The following is an 18,884-nucleotide window of genomic DNA, read 5'->3' on the forward strand; positions in this document are numbered from 1 at the left end:
AGACATTACTTGGCCAACAATGGTCCATCTAGTCAAGGCTATGGTTTTTCCAGTGGTCATGTATGGAAATGAGAGTTGGACTATAAAGAGAGCTGAGTGCCAAAGAATTGATGCCTTTGAACTGTGGTGTTGGGGAAGGCTCTTGAGAGTCCCTTGGACTGCAAGGAGATCCAACCAGTCCATCCTAAAGGAAATCAGTCCTGAATGTTCATTGGAAGGACTGATGTTGAAGCTGAAATTCCAGTACTTTGGCCACTTGATGTGAAGAATTGACTCATTTGAAAAGACACTGATGCTGGGAAAGATTGAAGGCGAGAGAAGGGGACAACAGATGATGAGATGGTCGGATGGCATCAACAACACAATGGACATGGGTTTGGGTGGACTCCGGGAGTTGGTGATGGACAGGGAGGCCTGGCATGCTGCAGTCCATGAAGTCACAAAGAGTGAGACACGACTGAGCAACTTAACTGAATTGAACTGATTCTTGGTCCTAAAGGGGTTTGCAGCAAAAATGGGCTGTTCTTCCCATTTAAGGGGTGATTATTCAACCTGCTTGTGGTTTTACCTCTTTCTGATCTCCTTTACCTGTGGCAGAAGACCCAAATAGTCCAGAGAGAGGTCTTCAAGTGCCAGCCTTGGGTGTACTCTGTCTTTGCAAGGTCAGTTCAGTTCAGTCACTCAGTCATGTCCGACTCTTTGCGACCCCATGAATCACAGCACGCCAGGCCTCTCTGTCCATCACCAACTCCCGGAGTTCACTCAGACTCACGTCCATCGAGTCCGTGATGCCATCCAGCCATCTCATCCTCTGTTGTCCCCTTCTCCTCCTGCCCCCAATCCCTCCCAGCATCAGAGTCTTTTCCAATGAGTCAACCCTTCTCATGAGGTGGCCAAAGTACTGGAGCTTCAGCTTCAGCATCATTCCTTCCAAAGAAATCCCAGGGTTGATCTCCTTCAGAATGGACTGGTTGGATCTCCTTGCAGTCCAAGGGACTCTCAAGAGTCTTCTCCAACACCACAGTTCAAAAGCATCAATTCTTCGACACCCAGCCTTCTTCACAGTCCAACTCTCACATCCATACATGACCACAGGAAAAACCATAGCCATGACTAGACAGACCTTAGTCAGCAAAGTAATCTCTCTGCTTTTGAATATACTATCTAGGTTGGTCATAACTTTTCTTCCAAGGAGTAAGCGTCTTTTAATTTCATGGCTGCAGTCACCATCTGCAGTGATTTTGGAGCCCCCAAAAATAAAGTCTGACACTGTTTCTACTGTTTCCCCGTCTATTTCCCATGAAGTGATGGGACCGGATGCCATAATCTTTGTTTTCTGAATGTTGAGCTTTAAGCCAACTTTTTCACTCTTCTCTTTCACTTTCATCAAGAGGCTTTTTAGTTCCTCTTCACTTTCTGCCATAAAGGTGGTGTCATTCTAGGAATCAGCGAACTAAAATGGACTAGAATGGGTGAATTTAACTCAGATGATCATTATATATACTACTGCGGGCAGGAATCCCTCAGAAGAAATGGAGTAGACATCATGGTCAACAAAAGGGTCCGAAATGCAGTACTTGGATGCAATCTCAAAAATGACAGAATGATCTCTGTTTGTCTCCAAGGCAAACCATTCAATATCGCAGTTATCCAGGTCTATGCCCCAACCAGTAACGCTGAAGAAACTGAAGTTGAACGGTTTTATGAAGACCTACAAGACCTTTTAGAACTAACACCCCAAAAAGATATCCTTTTCATTATAGGGGATGGAATGCAAAAGTAGGAAGTCAAGAAACACCTGGAGTAACAGGCAAATTTGGCCTTGGAGTATGGAATGAAGCAGGGCAAAGACTAATAGAGTTTTGTCAAGAAAATGCACTGGTCATAGCAAACACCTCTTCCAACAACACAAGAGAAGACTCTACACATGGACATCACCAGATGGTCAACACCAAAATCAGATTGATTATATTCTTTGCAGCCAAAGATGGAGAAACTCTATACAGTCAAGAAAAACAAGACCGGGAGCTGACTGTGGCTCAGATCATGAACTCCTTATTACCAAATTCAGACTCAAATTGAAGAAAGTAGGGAAAACCGCTAGACCATTCAGGTATGACCGAAATCAAATCCCTTATGGTTATACAGTGGAAGTGAGAAATAGATTTAAGGGCCTAGATCTGATAGATAGAGTGCCTGATGAACTATGGACTGAGGTTCATGACATTGTACAGGAGACAGGGATCAAGACCATCCTCATGGAAAAGAAATGCAAAAAAGGAAAATGGCTGTCTGGGGAGGTCTTACAAATAGCTGTGAAAAGAAGGGAGGTGAAAAGCAAAGGAGAAAAGGAAAGATATAAGCATCTGAATGCAGAGTTCCAAAGAATAGCAAGAAGAGATAAGAAAGCCTTCTTCAGCAATCAATGCAAAGAAATAGAGGAAAAGAACAGAATGGGAAAGACTAGAGATCTCTTCAAGACAATTAGAGATACCAAGGGAACATTTTATGCAAAGATGGGCTCAATAAAGGACAGAAATGATATGGACCTAACAGAAACAGAAGATATTAAGAAGAGGTGGCAAGAATACACGGAAGAACTATACAAAAAAGATCTTCACGACCAAGATAATCATGATGATGTGATCACTAATCTAGAGCCAGACATCTTGGAATGTGAAGTCAAATGGGCCTTAGAAAGCATCACTATGAACAAAGCTAGTGGAGGTGATGGAATTCCAGTTGAGCTGTTTCAAATCCTGAAAGATGATGCTGTGAAAGTGCTGCACTCAATATGCCAGCAAATTTGGAAAACTCAGCAGTGGCCACAGGACTGGAAAAGGTCAGTTTTCATTCCAATCCCAAAGAAAGGCAATGCCAAAGAATGCTCAAACTACTGCACAATTGCACTCATCTCACATGCTAGTAAAGTAATGCTCAAAATTCTTTTGCAAGCCAGCCTTCAGCAATACATGAACCATGAACTCCCTGATGTTCAAGCTGGTTTTAGAAAAGGCAGAGGAACCAGAGATCAAATTGCCAACATCCACTGGATCATGGAAAAAGCAAGAGAGTTCCAGAAAAACATCTATTTCTGCTTTATTGACTATGCCAAAGCATTTGACTGTGTGGATCACAATAAACTGTGGAAAATTCTGAAAGAGATGGGAATACCAGACCACCTAACCTGCCTCTTGAGAAATCTGTATGCAGGTCAGAAAGCAACAGTTAGAACTGGACATGGAACAACAGACTGGTTCCAAATAGGAAAAGGAGTACGTCAAGGCTGTGTATTGTCAGCCTGCTTATTGAACTTATTTAACTTTGTGAGGTAGCCTGTCGTATTTCCTTACTGTGCTAGTTCTATCTCTTAACTCCTTTTATAAGTGCATCTCTGGTGTGTAGTGGGAAGGGGGGCAAGGATTGATGGTGGGGAGCTTCAGGGGCCAGGGGAGGGAACTTAAAAACAAAGAAGTTAATAAAAGCATAGGAAACCTGCTATAAACCAAATGTTTGTGCCCTCCCTCAAATTCATATATTGAAATCCTAACCCGCAGTGAGATAGTGTTAGAAGACAGAGCCTTTGGGATGTGATTAGGTCATAAGGACAGAGTCCTCATGAATGAGATCAGTGCCCTTATAAAGAGACCTGGAGAGGTCCCTTGTCTCTTCTACAGTGTGATGATACAGCAGGAAGATGATCATCTGTGAACCAGGAAGTTGGTCCTCACCAGATACCACATTTGCCAGTGTCTTGACTTTGAACTTCCCAACCTCCAGAACTTTGAGAAATAAATTTCTGTTATTCCTAAACACCCAGTGTATTGTATTTTGTTGTTGTTGTTGTTAGAGCAGCCCCAAAAGACTAAGACCAGAGATCTTTCTTAGAATTTAGGACATTGTGTGTCAAATAAGTAAGTTCAAGGTCACACACCTGAGATGATATCCAACATTTATTGTGAACTTACTGTGTGCCAGAAATCTATGCCCACAGGTCCTAGACATGCAAAAATAATAATTACAGCAGTGGTAACCGCTGCAGGAATAACAACAACATTATTTGTTGAGAACTGACAATATGCCAGTTGTCACAGTAACTCACGTGAGTCATCTCACTTTATCTTTACAGTACATCTATGAGGTAGTGACTGTCATCCCATTTTACACATGGGTAAACTGAGGACAGAGAGCTTAAGCAGCTGAACATAGCTAGTGAGTGGCAGAGACATGACTTAATCATAAGATTGGCTCCAGAGTGTGTGATCTTGTAGCTTAAAGTCCAGTGGGTAACACAGAGTGGTTAAATGACACTGGTGCAGTGGAGTTAGTGGCAGCAGAGCTCTGGGACATAGAGAAGGCCCCCTAACCCAGTTGTTTGTGGTAATCTGGACATACTTCCTGGAGGAAGATGATGGGGCCAAGAGTTGTCGAGTTGGAAAGATTGATATATGGGGCCTAATGAGATCAAGCAACTTACTTGTTCCATGTCAATCAGCTTTGGAGAGGCAGTGCTGGGGTGGGACTCACATGTCCTTTGTAACGAATGATCCTGTGGATCCAAGTTTTCAGAAATGTACAGTGGTAATGTACAATATTAGCATTAGGGAAAATTAGTTGAAAGGAATAAGGACACTTTCTGTACTGTCTCTGCAATTTCTCCATAAGTCTAATATTCTAAAATCAAAAGGGTACTTAAAACATAAAAGTCAACCAAGTGTTGATCAGGCTGCGGAGCAAGTAGAACTCTTGTACATTTCTGGTGAGAATGTAAAGCAGTAGAATCACTTTGGGAAACTATTAAACTTGAAAAGTTCAATGTACAGCTACCATGCAGCTCAGCCATTCCACTCCTAGGCATTTATTCAAAAGAAAAAAAAAATACATATGTATGTGTGTGTGTGTGTGTGTGTGTGTGTGTGACAAAAAGACCTGTACAAGGATGTTCATAATAGCTTTATTCACAATGAATCAAAACTGGAAATAATCATCAGCGGAGGAATGGATAAACAAACCATGGTGCATCCATACAGTGAAACACTCAGCAATCAAAAAGGACCACTGCAGCATGGATGAGCCTCAAGAACACCATGTTGAGCAAAAGAAGCCAGATAAATGTGGAATCATACATACCGCATGATTCCATTTGTTAAAAAAAAAAAATTCTAGAACAGGCAAAACCAATCTATAGAGACAAAAAACTGATCAGTGGTTGTCTGGGGGCAGAAAGGGAATAGGAATTGACTGGGAAGGGGTAGGAGAGAACTTTCTGGGGTGATGGAAATGTTTTATATCTTGACTGTCATAATGGTTACACAGGTACATACAGTGTGTCAAAAACTTCCCAAATGGTGCATTTAAAATAGTTTCATTGTATGTGAATTATACCTCATGAAAGTGTTAGTTACTCAGTCTTGTCCCACTCTGTGATCCCCTGGACTGTATCCTCTGTCCATGGAATTCTCCAGGCAAGAATACTGAAGTGGGTAGGCATTCCCTTTGCCAGGATCTTCCCGACCTTGGGATGGAACCCGGGTCTCATGCACTGCAGATAAAGTCTTTGCTAGCTGAAATGTGTAGTAGTTAATTTTATGTGTCAACTTCGCTAGGCCACAATACCCAGATATTTGATCAAACACTCTTCTAGATGCTTCTCTGCAGGTTTTTTTTAAGATGAGATTATCATTTAAATTAGACTTTGAATAAAGCAGATTCCCCTACATAATGTGAGTGGACCTCATCCAAGCAGTTAAAGGTTTTAACAGAACAACACTGAGGTTCCCCAAGGAAGAGGGAATTCTGCTAGCAGATGGTCTTTGGACTTGAACTGCAACTCTTCCCTGAATTTCCAGCTAGCCAGCCTGCCCTGTAGATTATGGAGTTGCCAAGCCTCTACAATTGCCTGAGCCAATTCCTTAAATTAATCTCTCTCTCTCATCACTCCCATGCACACACACATACACACACATTCAATTGGCTTTGTTTGTCTGGAGAATCTTGACTAATAGAAGAAAAGTAAGCCTATATGATAACTCTTCCCTGAGAACCTTAGGACGTTGTTGGAGAAAGAGCAATATGACCATAGAGTTTGTAATTAAAATTATTTCTGTGAGCGCAAAATCAGTATGAGATGAAACTTTGCTGAATGACTGAGACTATTGTGAGATATGGGTTGATTGTGGACCTTGAGTTACTCCAATTTGGTTGCAAGATGATGTCAGAATACACATCCTGACTTCTGACTCAGGTTTTCAAATAAACCAAAAGTGATTAATGGTAGTTTTCTTCCAGCATTAACAAGTTAAGTTTCCCAGAGATGACTTATATGCTGCCATATTAGTAATCTTTGCAGAAATATTAATATATGCCTTTTATCTCTGTGTTGAGGTATCCCTACTCTCTTGGAAGCACCAGGTAGTGTAAACATGTCACAAAGAGATCCTTGAAATCGTCTGTTATTGTGTGTGTGGCTGTAACTCTGCTTGCAGGATCTTAGTTCCCCAACCAGCGATTGAACCAGGGGCCATGACAGTGAAAGTTAGGAGTCCTAAGTGGACCACCAGGGAACTCCCTAAGTTGTCTCTTCTTTTTGTTTTGACCTTGATCCTTGGGAACTCTTGTGTTGACCTAGTGTATCTATTCCTGGGAAAAACTTGCTGGGTCCTCTTTTGTGACTCTTCCTAGAGATATTTCCATTCCAGCAATTGGTTTTCCATCCCCTTCTAACTTGTGTAATATTTATAGTTTCCATTTTCTGACCCTCCACCATGCAGGGATATCCTGGCTCTGAGATATTTGTAAGTACCATTGGAAAATGAGATTAGGTAACCTCACTTCTGTACTGCCATTTATATTTTACATGGTAAGAGTTCCAGTTTCAGAAAGTAGCTTCTCTATTATGTTGGGTGTGGCACCAAATTTCTTTAGTAACAGGGAATTCTGCTGGAAATCTTCATGCTTAAAAGTTAAGTTCTGAGGACACAAGGAACTAAAACATTTGAGTATCTATCACAAACTGATAGGGGGCTTCCCAGGTGGTGCTAGTGGTTAAGAACTCTCCTGCTAGTGCAGGAGATTTAGGAGACCTGGGTTCGATCCCTGGGTGAGGAAAATCCCTTGGAGGAGGAAATGGCAACTCACTCCAGTATTCTTGCCTGGAGAATCCCATGGACAGAGGAGCCTGGCGGGCTACAGTCCATAGGGTTGCAAAGAGTCAGACACTACTGAAGCGACTTAGCATGCACATACTGATAACATGATTTTGCTTACAGCTATTTAACATCGAAGTAAATGTTTCCTTTGAAAAATATCTTGTATCTCACAGGGCAAATCCTACCCCTTCAGGGGCTCATTCCCATCTGTGTGGAATCCTATTGCCTACCTAGATCATAACAACCTCTGGAGGACGATGGATGACATGGGACGAGAGGTAAAACTTCCACAAGCTTCTTTGATGACATTTGTATTCTTCATGATAAGTTTAGTCCTTGAAAGAAGGTGAAACATGTCACCAATGCCTAGCACATTGTGTAGCACAGTGACTCACAGTAAAGATTTGTGAGATGGATGAATAAACTTGTTTCTAACCTTTAAAAGAATGAGATGTCCAACAGGCTCCTATTTGTATACTACCAATGGCGGGGGGCGGAGGGAAGATTTTATATCATTCAGCTTTCCTGTGATAATGTTTCTAATGTAGAATATCTTCAGAAATAGCAAATAAGATTTCTGGATCTTTGAGTCATCACCATGCCCAGACCTGCATCTCCTAAGTAAACACACACAGAGTAAACACACCTGAAGGCCCAGTTTAAACATGATTTGGTGCAACTGGCTGATCTTTGTTAAGGCGTTGACTTTCTGAATTGTTCTCTCTAAATTAGTAACTTAGTAGTTATTTGGAAACCACCTGATTACAGCATCATGTCGATTTATGGTAGAGGAAAGGTTAGCATAAATTAAATATGGATTGAGTGAATAGGAATAGGAAATGGATTGTGCAATAAAAACCACTATTGAGGGAATTTGGAATTTTCTTTAAGTTAGAGTTTTTAATACTATTGAAATGGTAATTTAAAATGGAAAATTGCATTTGTTTTTTCCCCTCTGAATCATCACCCGAATGTAGATTCCCAGTGATGCCCCGTGGAAGGCACCCCTTGCAGAACAGTGGGACCTGATGACAATGAAGGAGTTGCTGGACAAGATCTGCTGGACAGAGTAAGAGTCGCCATCAGGCACAGGCGTTGACTGTGATCCACTTTCAGATGTATTTAGCAATTCCATTCAGCAGCTCTGAGATAAAGAGCTGTTTTATGTCTAAAACCACAGTTGGTCAAGTGGAGGGCTGAAAAATATTGGGATCATGTCCTAAAGGTGTCTATACATCAAACTTACTTCTTTGAAATAGGTTTGCATCACAAAGGTGATATTGGCCCATAAAGTCCTCAGGACAGTCTAGAATGTGCCATCTCTTTTATTTAGAACAGCTTAAAGGGAGACTTCCCTGGTGGTCCAGTAGTTAGGACTCTGTGCTTCCAGTGCAGGGGGCACTGTTTTAATCCCTGGTGGGGGAAACTAAGATCCTACATGGCATGGCCAAAGTAAATAAATAAATATGTGTTTTTTAAAAAGGAACAGCTTAAAGATCTCATTTATCAAGCTGTTGAAGTAAAGATAGTTTTGTACTCCTTGCTAAAGTTCAGGTATGGAGATAGTGTATCAGGATATACATTTCAAACACCTATGGAATGGGGTGCAACTCTTTAAGGCTTTGAAGAGGAACTTCTAGAGAAGTTCTCTGGATCATTCACAAGTATCCAGGAAACATGGATGACTACTCCCCATTAAGGAGAAACATGTAGCATTGAAAGAAAGTGTGCATGAGTCAAGTATTAAATTGCAGTTGGTAGAGTTGTGGAAGCTGTATAGACAGACATGATAGAGAGGCCTCACTGATCTTGGACAGCAGGGAAAAGGGAAAGGATTGAATCTCAAGCATGTGGTGAATTTGTGGTAAACAAAGTAAGAAAATGGAATTGCAATGAGGGTATTTGCCCATGCTAAACAGCATTAGTTGGGAATATGACTCTGCGGTTGATATCTTCATTCTCTAGGCATTGGGGAGGGAAGTTGGAGCTCTGGCAACTAAAAGTAAAAAAGATTTTAGGGATATCTGAATCTGAGATATGGAAATAATCAAAAGACATAAAATGTACATATGTTTTTATATGCAAATTCAACTTTTAAAAATTTAGCTTAAAAAAGGAGAGAAAAAAAGGAGAGAGAAAGGGAAATTCAAACCATTATTATTATTATTTTGGCCACGTGGCTTGCAGGACCTTAGCTGACCGTGGAAGCAGAATCCTCACCACTGGATCACCAGGAAATTTCCTCAAAGCATTATTTTTAAAAGGAAAATCGAAAGATCCCCAAATTGAAGATTGGTTAAATTAATTATGCTTTGTCTGAAAATTGGAATACCCTAAAATCTTTAAAATTTTGTTGTAGAAGAATATTTAATGGCTTGAAAAAATTGTATTATTAAACAAATAGAAAAGCAGACTATAATCAAGTATGTACAATGTGATCTCATTTCTAAAAAGAAAACAGTATATGCACTGCAAGCAATGGACATCCATCAGAACTTTTTTTTTAACATATATTACAGTGCAAACATTTGTCCGAGTAATTAAAATTCTTCATCAAACACCATATTTCATGGTTGCAGACTATTCCATGAAAAGTAAATATTATAATGTTTTTATCTATTATCATTAGACATTTTAGTTACTTCCAGTTTTTAATCATTGCCATTATTATTATATAATAGTTTGTGATGAGCATGTACTACTCTTATGTCTTCAGCCTTTGAAAAAAACCAATTTTGAAAGAATAAAACCCTTTTATTGTCATGAAATCATGCCTATTATTAATTACATCATTTTAACACGTGATTTACCACATTTTTTGAGAATGTAGCTTGTGATACAACTGGGTTTTTTGGTAATAAAATTGCAGTATTCAGTTTTAAATTTTATACATGAGATTTTCAAAATATAATGAGTATTTATTACCTGCATTTATTTTATAACTCCCATTATAAAAAGCTTTTAATAAATTCATGAGTTCTTCTCTCTCCAGAGAGCTTTAAAGCTCACTGAAGATAAGACTAATTATATTTCTTTGGTCTCATAGAGATCTGAGTTTTTCTGTCATAGTCCTTGGCCTTGTCCTCCTGTTAACGAATATTTCAGGTTGTTGGCTGACGAAATACTGCATTCTGAGATGTTAGGACTATATGAACACAAGCTAATTTTTAAATTTTTCCTAAGCAAGATAACTATGAGATCATTTCCTAGTTTCAAAGGAAGTAACCCTTGGGACTTCTCTGGTGATCCAGTGGCTAAGCCTCTGCTCTCCCAATGCAGGGGGCCCAGGTTTGATACCTGGTCAGGGAACTAGATCCCACATGCTGCAACTAAGATCCAATGTAGCCAAATAAATATTTTAAAAATAAATAAAATAAAGGGAAGGGGACAACAGAGAGTGAGATGGTTGGATGGCATCACCGACTCAATGGAGATGAGTTTGGGTAAACTCCAGGAGTTGGTGATGGACAGGGAGGCCTGAAGTCAAGTGTGCTGCAGTCCATGGGGTCGCAGAGTCAGACATGACTGAGCGACTGAACTGAACTGAACAAAATCCCCACCATATCCAACCTATTGTGATTCAAACTAAAGTACAGTCATACATTCAAAGATTAGTGTTGATCATTCTGTCTGTTATTATCATTTTATAATATGCTTTAAGAAACACATTGAATTTATGATATAGTCACAACTATGTAAATATACTTTTAAAAATCTATAACTAGAAAAAAATGCACCAAAATGAGTCTAGGGATTATCTTTGGCGGAGGCAGAAATGTGGAAGATACTCATTCTCTCATCTTTTTATTTTTATGAATTTTCCAAATTTTATAAAATATATTTATTTTTTTCCATGTAGAAAATATAGTAACGTTTACCTTTTAAAAAGTCAACAGGGCAAGGAACACAAAAATATTATTGCACTAGCTTCCTTGACCTTCCATCCCTCAAATATTTTTCTTCTAATTCTTTTTCCACTAAAGCTCCCAGAGTAAATCAAATAAAGCATTAGATATGGCCTGACCCTCCAGAGAGAGTGACTTATAGATATCCCTTGATTTCAAACCAGTTATTTCCTTCTCATCAAAGTGGCAACAGTAACAATCACAGCACTATTTTTATGTTTAATGTTGGTTATCTAGCTGACTCCCTTCACCTTATATTGTCCGAATTCACCTATAAATTAAAGAACAAAGGAAACAAGACATCAGGAAACAGTAAAGGATCTTTTTATTTTGAAGTAATATTTTAAACCATTCTTTGGATATTTGCTTTAGATAGATGACAAAAATTGCCTCTGCAAAGGAAGCATGAGTCAGCAATTTCCGTCCTTTCCATTATCATGAGGAGTTTTGCAAAACTAACTTTAAGTCACTTCAACATATATATTACACTATTTTCAGGCTTAATGATGGGGACTATCACAAAAGTGCTACCAGGTGGTTATGGTTGCAAACATTGTCACAAGTAACTGGTGTGTGTTATGTGATTCTACAAACTTCCAGAGCTAAAGTACACAAGGGTAGAGAGGTGTCCCTTGGTCAGGGGATTAGTCCCTTTGAGGTCAGCTGATTAATTATAAAGCATTTTGAGGTAATAAAAGCATGAGGTTTTAATCATGTATGATGTGGTTTACAGTGGTACCATTTAGTGAGCTCCCTGAGACTCAGTTTTGGGGCTTGTGAACTGTGGAAAAATAATAACTGTCATTTTTATAACAAATCAGTAAGACAGTGGGTTTAAAAAACCATGGAGTATGAGAGTTCAATAAGTGGAAGACAGTATTATTTATCCCATGCATTGTCAGCATTGCTGCTGCTAAGTCGCTTCAGTCGTGTCCCGTAGACGGCAGCCCACCAGGCTCCCCCGTCCCTGGGATTCTCCAGGTAAGAACACTGGAGTGGATTGCCATTTCCTTCTCCAATGCATGAAAGTGAAAAGTGAAAGTGAAGTCGCTCAGTCGTGTCTGACTCTTAGTGACACCATGGACTGCAGCCTACCAGGCTCCTGCGCCCATGGGATTTTCCAGGCAAGAGTACTGGAGTGGGGTGCCATTGCCTTCTCCGATTGTCAGCATTACCAGGTAGCAAATTTTGCCTCAGATGTAAAACAACATGCAAACTTTATGTCAAAGTCAAAAGCGAGGTTGGTCCTAATTAAAGATATCACAGATTACACATTACTCCTGGTGAATTTTAGGATCTGTTAGACATAACTGAGTTGTTGGAATTGCATGAGATCTTTCACCTTCTGGTGTGGCTACAGGTAGGACATAACTTCTCATCATTTACCTGCCACCCTCAAGCAAAAGTTCATCTCTTTTTTGCCTCCTCCATTCTTTGGGCTGGTCTTCCATTAGGTGGTAAAATAACTGAATAGCTAACTGTGACTAATTTTGCACTTGGTACATCACCTAGCATATCCTTTGAGCATTATCAGTTCAGTTCAGTCATTCAGTAGTGTCTGACTCTTGGACTGCAGCACGCCAGTCTTATCTGTCCATCACCAACTCCCAGAGCTTGCTCAACCTCATGTGCATTGAGTCAGTGATGCCATCCCACCATCCCATCCTCTGTTGTCCCCTTCTCCTACTGCCTTCAGTCTTTCCCAGCAGCAGGGTCTTTTCCAGTGAGTCAGTTCTTTGCATCAAGTGGCCAAAGTATTGGAGTTTCAGCTTCAACTTCAGTCCTTCCAATGAATGTTCAGGACTGATTTCCTTTAGGGTTGACTGGTTTGAGCTCCTTGCTTATAGATCATTTAAAAATAATGTTTAGGGAGTTCCCCCTAGTGGCCTAGTAGTTAAGGATTCCAGGCTGCAGTACAGCTTCAACCCCTGGTTGGGAAACTGAGATCCCACAAGTTGTTTTGTTGTTCAGCTGCTCAGCTGTGTCCAACCCTTTGTGACCCCGTGGACTGTAGCCCACCAGGCTCTGTCCATGGGATTTTCCAGGCAAGAATACTGGAGTGGGTTGCCATTTCCTTCCCCATGGGATCCTCCCGACCCAGGGATCAAACCTGGGTCTCCTGCATCTGCTGCACTGGCAGGTAGATTCTTTACTCCTGAGACATGAGTGAAGCTCTGCAAGTTGTGTGGTATGGCCAAATAAATAAATAAAATGAAAGTAATGTTGAATTGATATTTCTCATCAACATGTGTTCATTCAGTCATATAACAAGTAATCTATTAAGTGCTTACTATGTGCCAGACTATTTTATTAAAGAGGACACTATGGTGAGCAAAAAAGTTAAGATTCCCTTCTCACTGATGATATTCTAGTGTGGGAGACAGAAATAAAAAAATAATCATGTTTGGGAACACATGTAAGAATTAAAGATTTTAAAATTTAATAAAAAAAAAAATAAGCCAATAATTAAGACCGTGAAAAGAGTTTAAATGATATTGTGGTCAAATGATAGAGAATGCCAGTGTGCTGGGAATATAGAAGCTGGTGCTCACTTTCCTGAACATGTAAGAGTTCATTTGGGGCTTCGCTGGTGGTCCATGGGCCTGGTTGCTCTGTGGCATGTGGGGTCCTCCTCGACCAGGGATCGAACCCGTATCCCACATGCCATAGAGCAACTAGGCCCATGTGCCACAGCTACTGAGCCCACACAGCCCTAGAGCCCGTGCTCCACAGCAAGAGAAGCCCCATAGTGAGAAACCTGCACACCGCAACTAGAGAGTAGTCTCCACTCGCTGCCACTAGAGAGAAACCCACACGACGATGGAGATCTAGCAGAGCCAAAAGTAACTACAGAATTAACTAACTGAACAAAAATTTTAAAATTTAGTTTAAAAAAAGAGTTCATCTTTCTGAGGAGATATTAGAATAAATAGAGAAGGTACGGGATGAAATAGAAAACATAGGAATGGATTAGACCCCTTAGGACTTTGAAGGCTATGGTAAAAGATCTGAATCTTATTCTGGTTTTGAAAGGATGCCACTGGAAAGTTTTAAGAAGGTGGGGGGGGGGTGACGTGACTTGATTTACACTTGAAAAAGAGCATCACAGAGGCAAAGGCAATAAAAAGATTTTGGCTTCAAGCATGGTAAATAGATATTAGGTGTGGACAAGTGGAACCTTGTCCAGGAACCAGTCTGGAGGAAATAATTGCAATAACCTTGGCAAGAGAGGTTGCCAAATGGGTAGTGATGAAGATGGAGTGATGTGGTGAGAAACAATAGGACTTCCCAATGGATTGGGTGGGAGGGAGAGTGATGGAAAGAGAAATGAAAGTTGATTTCTCTAGTGTTGGCCTTAGCAAGTGGATGAATGGTGATGCCTTTTACTGAGATGGGGATGACTGGAAGAGTAGCAAGTGTGTGGAAAGTCATGCCCGACTCTTTGTGACCCCATGGACTGTAGCCCACTAGGTTCCTCTGTCCATCGGATTCTCCAGGCAAGAATACTGGAGTGGGTAGCTATTTCCTTCTCCAAGGGATCTTTGCGACCAAGGGATTGAACCTGGGTCTCCTGCATTGCAGGCAGATTCTTTACTACCTGAGCCACCAGAGAAGCCTGATTCTGAGTTAGGTCTTTTGATGAAGGGGAAAGTCTATCTCTTATTCCCCAAATCTCTGATGTCATGTTTTATAATATTAAATTCTAGTGATTACGAATTTCTGCAACTTGCCAAATTGCATTCCACTTAGCCAAGTAAATTTGCTGTTTGAATAATTTCCAGACAATGAAGAAGATGCTCCCCTGCATTTGTCAATGTTGCTCTTATTTCTTCCTGAGCAGATCTTCGAAGCAGCTTGCTATTCTCTTTGTGAACCTTTGCGTCTCTGCAGAGATCCATGAGGTCTCCGCTCTCTGGTTCCTATGGTATGTGAAGCAGTGTGGGGGCACGACCAGGATCTTCTCAACATCCAATGGAGGGCAGGTACCCATTCATACCCGGACCATTCCAATAAAAAACCACCACCACCTAATTGAAAGATCGCCATTATCCATCCTTCAGTCATGAACAGACGGAGCTGGAGGCACGCTTGTGGCTTTTGGAGTTTAAGCATAGCAGCTCAAAGTGACTTTTGAAAGGGGGAGTCTGTTGTTAGGTACCAAATGTCACAACTCAGTGGCCAATAGCATTTAAAAATTAGGCTTTTTAATATACTTTTGCAATCTTCCATTTGGATATACATCCAATGATTAGTATGTTTGCAAGAGACCAGCCGATGAACTGGGTACTTCTTAGAAAGCTCAACAGAGAAAATCAGAAATATATTTTCAATTAAAAACACATACACCACATGGAATTCATTCATTGCTTATTTCCTGAACCCCAGCCTTGTATAAGGGGCTGTGCTGGGCACTGTAGGAAATGGATTAGAGTTCTTACATAATGTGCTTAACAGCCATTTTCCTTTTCTCTCCTTACTCTTCCTCCCCCTTCCTTCCTCTCATCTCCCTTCTCCTTCTTCCACTCCATTCTCTTTCTCCTTTACCTTCTTCTTCTGAGAACTATTTGAAATAGTCTTTTTAAAATTTAGCTGAACCGAACATGTAGGAGGAAGTGGTCAGCTCAAATGTATGTACAATCATGCAGAACATTTTGAAGCGTTTTCCTGGGCTTGGGACAAGGGGGTTCAGGGAGGTGGAATGACCTCAGTGACCACAGAGACAGCAGGTACCTGACCCAGGGTGAGACAGACAGACTGTAACAGGGAATAAGCTGGCCTGGGGACGGGTAGGCCAGCAAGGTTCTGAGACTGAGTGACAGGGAAAGGGGAAACAGGCCTATGTGGGCTCAGGCAAGTGATTGACCCAGCAACCCAATCAAAGGATGCAGGTATGGCACAGAGCCGGGGCAGTGGCCAGGCAGGTGGGACTTGGGAGTCAGGATGAGGATGTCCACCTGAATTTGAAGCCTAGGAGCCCATCAGAACATAGCATGAAATGTGACTGTTAGAAAACCGGTGATTTTGTTGAAAGCGGCTTCCCAGGTGGCACTAGTGGTAAAGAATCTGCCTGCAATGCAGGAGACCCAAGTTGGATCCCTGGGTTGGGAGGATCCCCTGGAGGAGGGAATGGCAACCCACTCCAGTATTCTTGCCTAGAGAATCCCATGGACAGAGGAGCCTGGCGGGCTACAGGCCATGGGGTCTCAAGGAGTAGGACACGACTTAAGCTACTGAGGACAGATGCATCCATCATTAGTTAGAAAACAAAGGTGAAAAAAAAAAACAGCCACGAGAGCAACATGAAGCTAAATACCTCACACAGTAAAGATGTGTGAGGAAAACTAGCAATTTAGCAATTTGTATCTATTTTTATATTTCCTACTCACTCCTTGGGTCTTTTTTTTTTTTTTCTTTCCAGGAGAGGAAATTTGTGGGTGGATCTGGTCAAGTGAGTGAGCGGATAATGGAACTCCTGGGGGATCGAGTGAAGCTGGAGAGGCCTGTGATCCACATTGACCAGACAGGAGAAAATGTCCTTGTGGAGACCCTAAACCATGAATTGTACGAGGTAACCAAGAGCCTTAAACCAGGTGGAGGAGACCAGAGTACCATAGGTAACCAGAGCGTAAATAAAGCCAAGAACGCTCCAGATTTCACAGACAATGTCTTTGCCCAAAGTGAAAAAGCTACCTCTATCTGAAAGAAAGGAAAATGGAACCATAATATTTGGGGCTAAGTTGGAAGATTTATAAAATATATATTATCAATCCTCTGTATTGGGCTCCTGCAGAATTAGAAAACCAAAGAAAGCATTGATTTGATACATATTAAGTGTTTCCTATGTGCCTGGCTTTCTTCTAGGAGTTGGAAACATAGCAGTGAACAAAACAGATAAAATTGCCTGCTTTCATGTGATTTATGTTCTAGTGAAGGAGAAAAGCTGTAATCAAATATATAGTTAAAACATAGACGATGCCAGATAGTGATGAGTACTGTGGAAAAAACCAAGCAGGGAAGGGACAGGGGGATGATGCCAGAGGTGGGGTGGGCCATTGGTCATGCAATTTGAAATAAGGTCATCAAGGAAGGTCTCACTCAGAAGGTGATGTTTGAGAGCAGAACCCAAAGAGATGACCGATTGAGCCAGGTGGCTCTCTGGAGAATAATTTTTCAGATAGACTTAACATCAGTGCAAAGGCTCTGAGGTAGCAGCAAGCCTGGCATAATGAAGTAATGGCAAAGTAGTAAAAATGGTGATATTAAGAGGATTGTGGGGAAGAGTAACAGAAGATGAGATCAGAGATGTGACAGGGGTTCCTCTCATGTATGGCCTTGAAAGTGACTGTGAGGAACTTGGCTTTGACTCCAAGTGTGATGGGAAGTCATTGGAGGTTTTGAACTAAGGAACAATCAGAGCTCATTTTGATTTTAACAGGGCCCTTCTAGTTTCTCTGTTAAGAGATTAAGTGGGGGACAAAGGTAAAATGAGGGAGAAACATTAAAAAAAAAAAAGAGCAAAACCAACCCACCAACAATGTTTAATCACACCATTTTTTTTTTCCAGGCTAAGTACGTGATTAGTGCTGTTCCTCCTGTTCTGGGCATGAAGATTCACTTCAATCCCCCTCTGCCAATGATGAGAAATCAACTGATCACTCGTGTGCCTTTGGGTTCAGTCATCAAGAGTATAGTTTATTATAAAGAGCCCTTCTGGAGAAATATGGGTGAGTACTTTTCTTTGGTAGAAGGTCCAAGAAACTTGGTGCAAAGTTACACATTTGTGTATAACTGTTTTTGTTAGCATGCAGACATAAAACATTCATCCAGGTTCTAAGGTCAGTTCCATCAAGTAAAGTACATTGGCACAAACTCATGGAATTAACTTTCCTTAGAATATGATTAACTCTTTTTATGATTCAATATGGGCTTCCCAGGTGGTGCTAGTGGTAAAGAACACACCTGCCAATGTAAGAGACCCTGGTTTGATCCCTGGGTTGGGAAGATTCCCTGGAGGAGGAAATGGCAACCCACTCCAGTATTCTTGCCTGGAGAATCCCCATGGACAGAGGAGTCTGATGGGCCACAGTCCATGGGGTTTCAAAGAGTCGTACACGACTGAGGCAACTTAGCACAGCACATCGTAACTCAATATAATGTTTACTTAATCCTTTCACAAAATTTTGTGAAAATAGATTATTAACACTTTCTGATACAATTTTTTTAAAGTACGAGTTTATAGAGCCATTCACAAAGATGGGGATTCTGAAAATTTCCAGGCAATTTCTCCCTTGTGTCAGGATTCTACTGTGTAAAATAGATATTCAATAAGTGTGTTGCTCTGCTGGATAGAACATTACAGAGATGCCCACTAAAATATTAGATTCTGCAACGATGGAAATGTTCCAGAGTGATTCTCTCCAGTACAGCATACACTGATCACTTGTGTTGAGAATTGAATACTTGAAATGTAGCTAATGAGACTGAGGACCTGAATTTTTCAATTTTGTTTCATTTTAATTGCTTTAAGGTCAAATGTAAGAAGCCACACATGGCTACTTCATTTTAATTGCTTTAAGTTTAAAAATATTATGCAGCCATTAAAAAAGAGAGAAATAATACCATTTGTAGCAGCGTGGATGGACCTAGAGATTATCACACTGAGTGAAGTAAGCCAGACAAAGACAAATGCCATATGATATGACTTATATGTGGAATCTAAAAAGAAAAAAATACAAATGAATTTATTTACAAAACAGAAACAGACTCACAGACTTAGAGAACGAATTTATGGTTACCCTGTGGGGAAAGATTGTGGGGAGGAATGGTTAGG

At 40.8% G+C, this 18,884-nt stretch overlaps 1 protein-coding gene across 1 annotated transcript in view; it reads left to right on the top strand.

Annotated features, from left to right (window-relative positions):
- Nucleotides 1-18,884, top strand: part of MAOB (monoamine oxidase B) — a 120,988-nt gene that overhangs the window by 83,367 nt on the left and 18,737 nt on the right. Inside the window, exons 4-8 of the mRNA XM_068962953.1 lie at nucleotides 7,322-7,426; nucleotides 8,126-8,217; nucleotides 14,895-15,036; nucleotides 16,473-16,622; nucleotides 17,619-17,778. Coding sequence (XP_068819054.1) covers nucleotides 7,322-7,426; nucleotides 8,126-8,217; nucleotides 14,895-15,036; nucleotides 16,473-16,622; nucleotides 17,619-17,778 — 649 coding nt within the window. The remainder of the gene's footprint in view (nucleotides 1-7,321; nucleotides 7,427-8,125; nucleotides 8,218-14,894; nucleotides 15,037-16,472; nucleotides 16,623-17,618; nucleotides 17,779-18,884) is intronic.

This window comes from Capricornis sumatraensis, chromosome X (genome assembly GCF_032405125.1).
Source record: "Capricornis sumatraensis isolate serow.1 chromosome X, serow.2, whole genome shotgun sequence".
In the NCBI taxonomy this organism is placed as follows: Eukaryota; Metazoa; Chordata; class Mammalia; order Artiodactyla; family Bovidae; genus Capricornis; species Capricornis sumatraensis.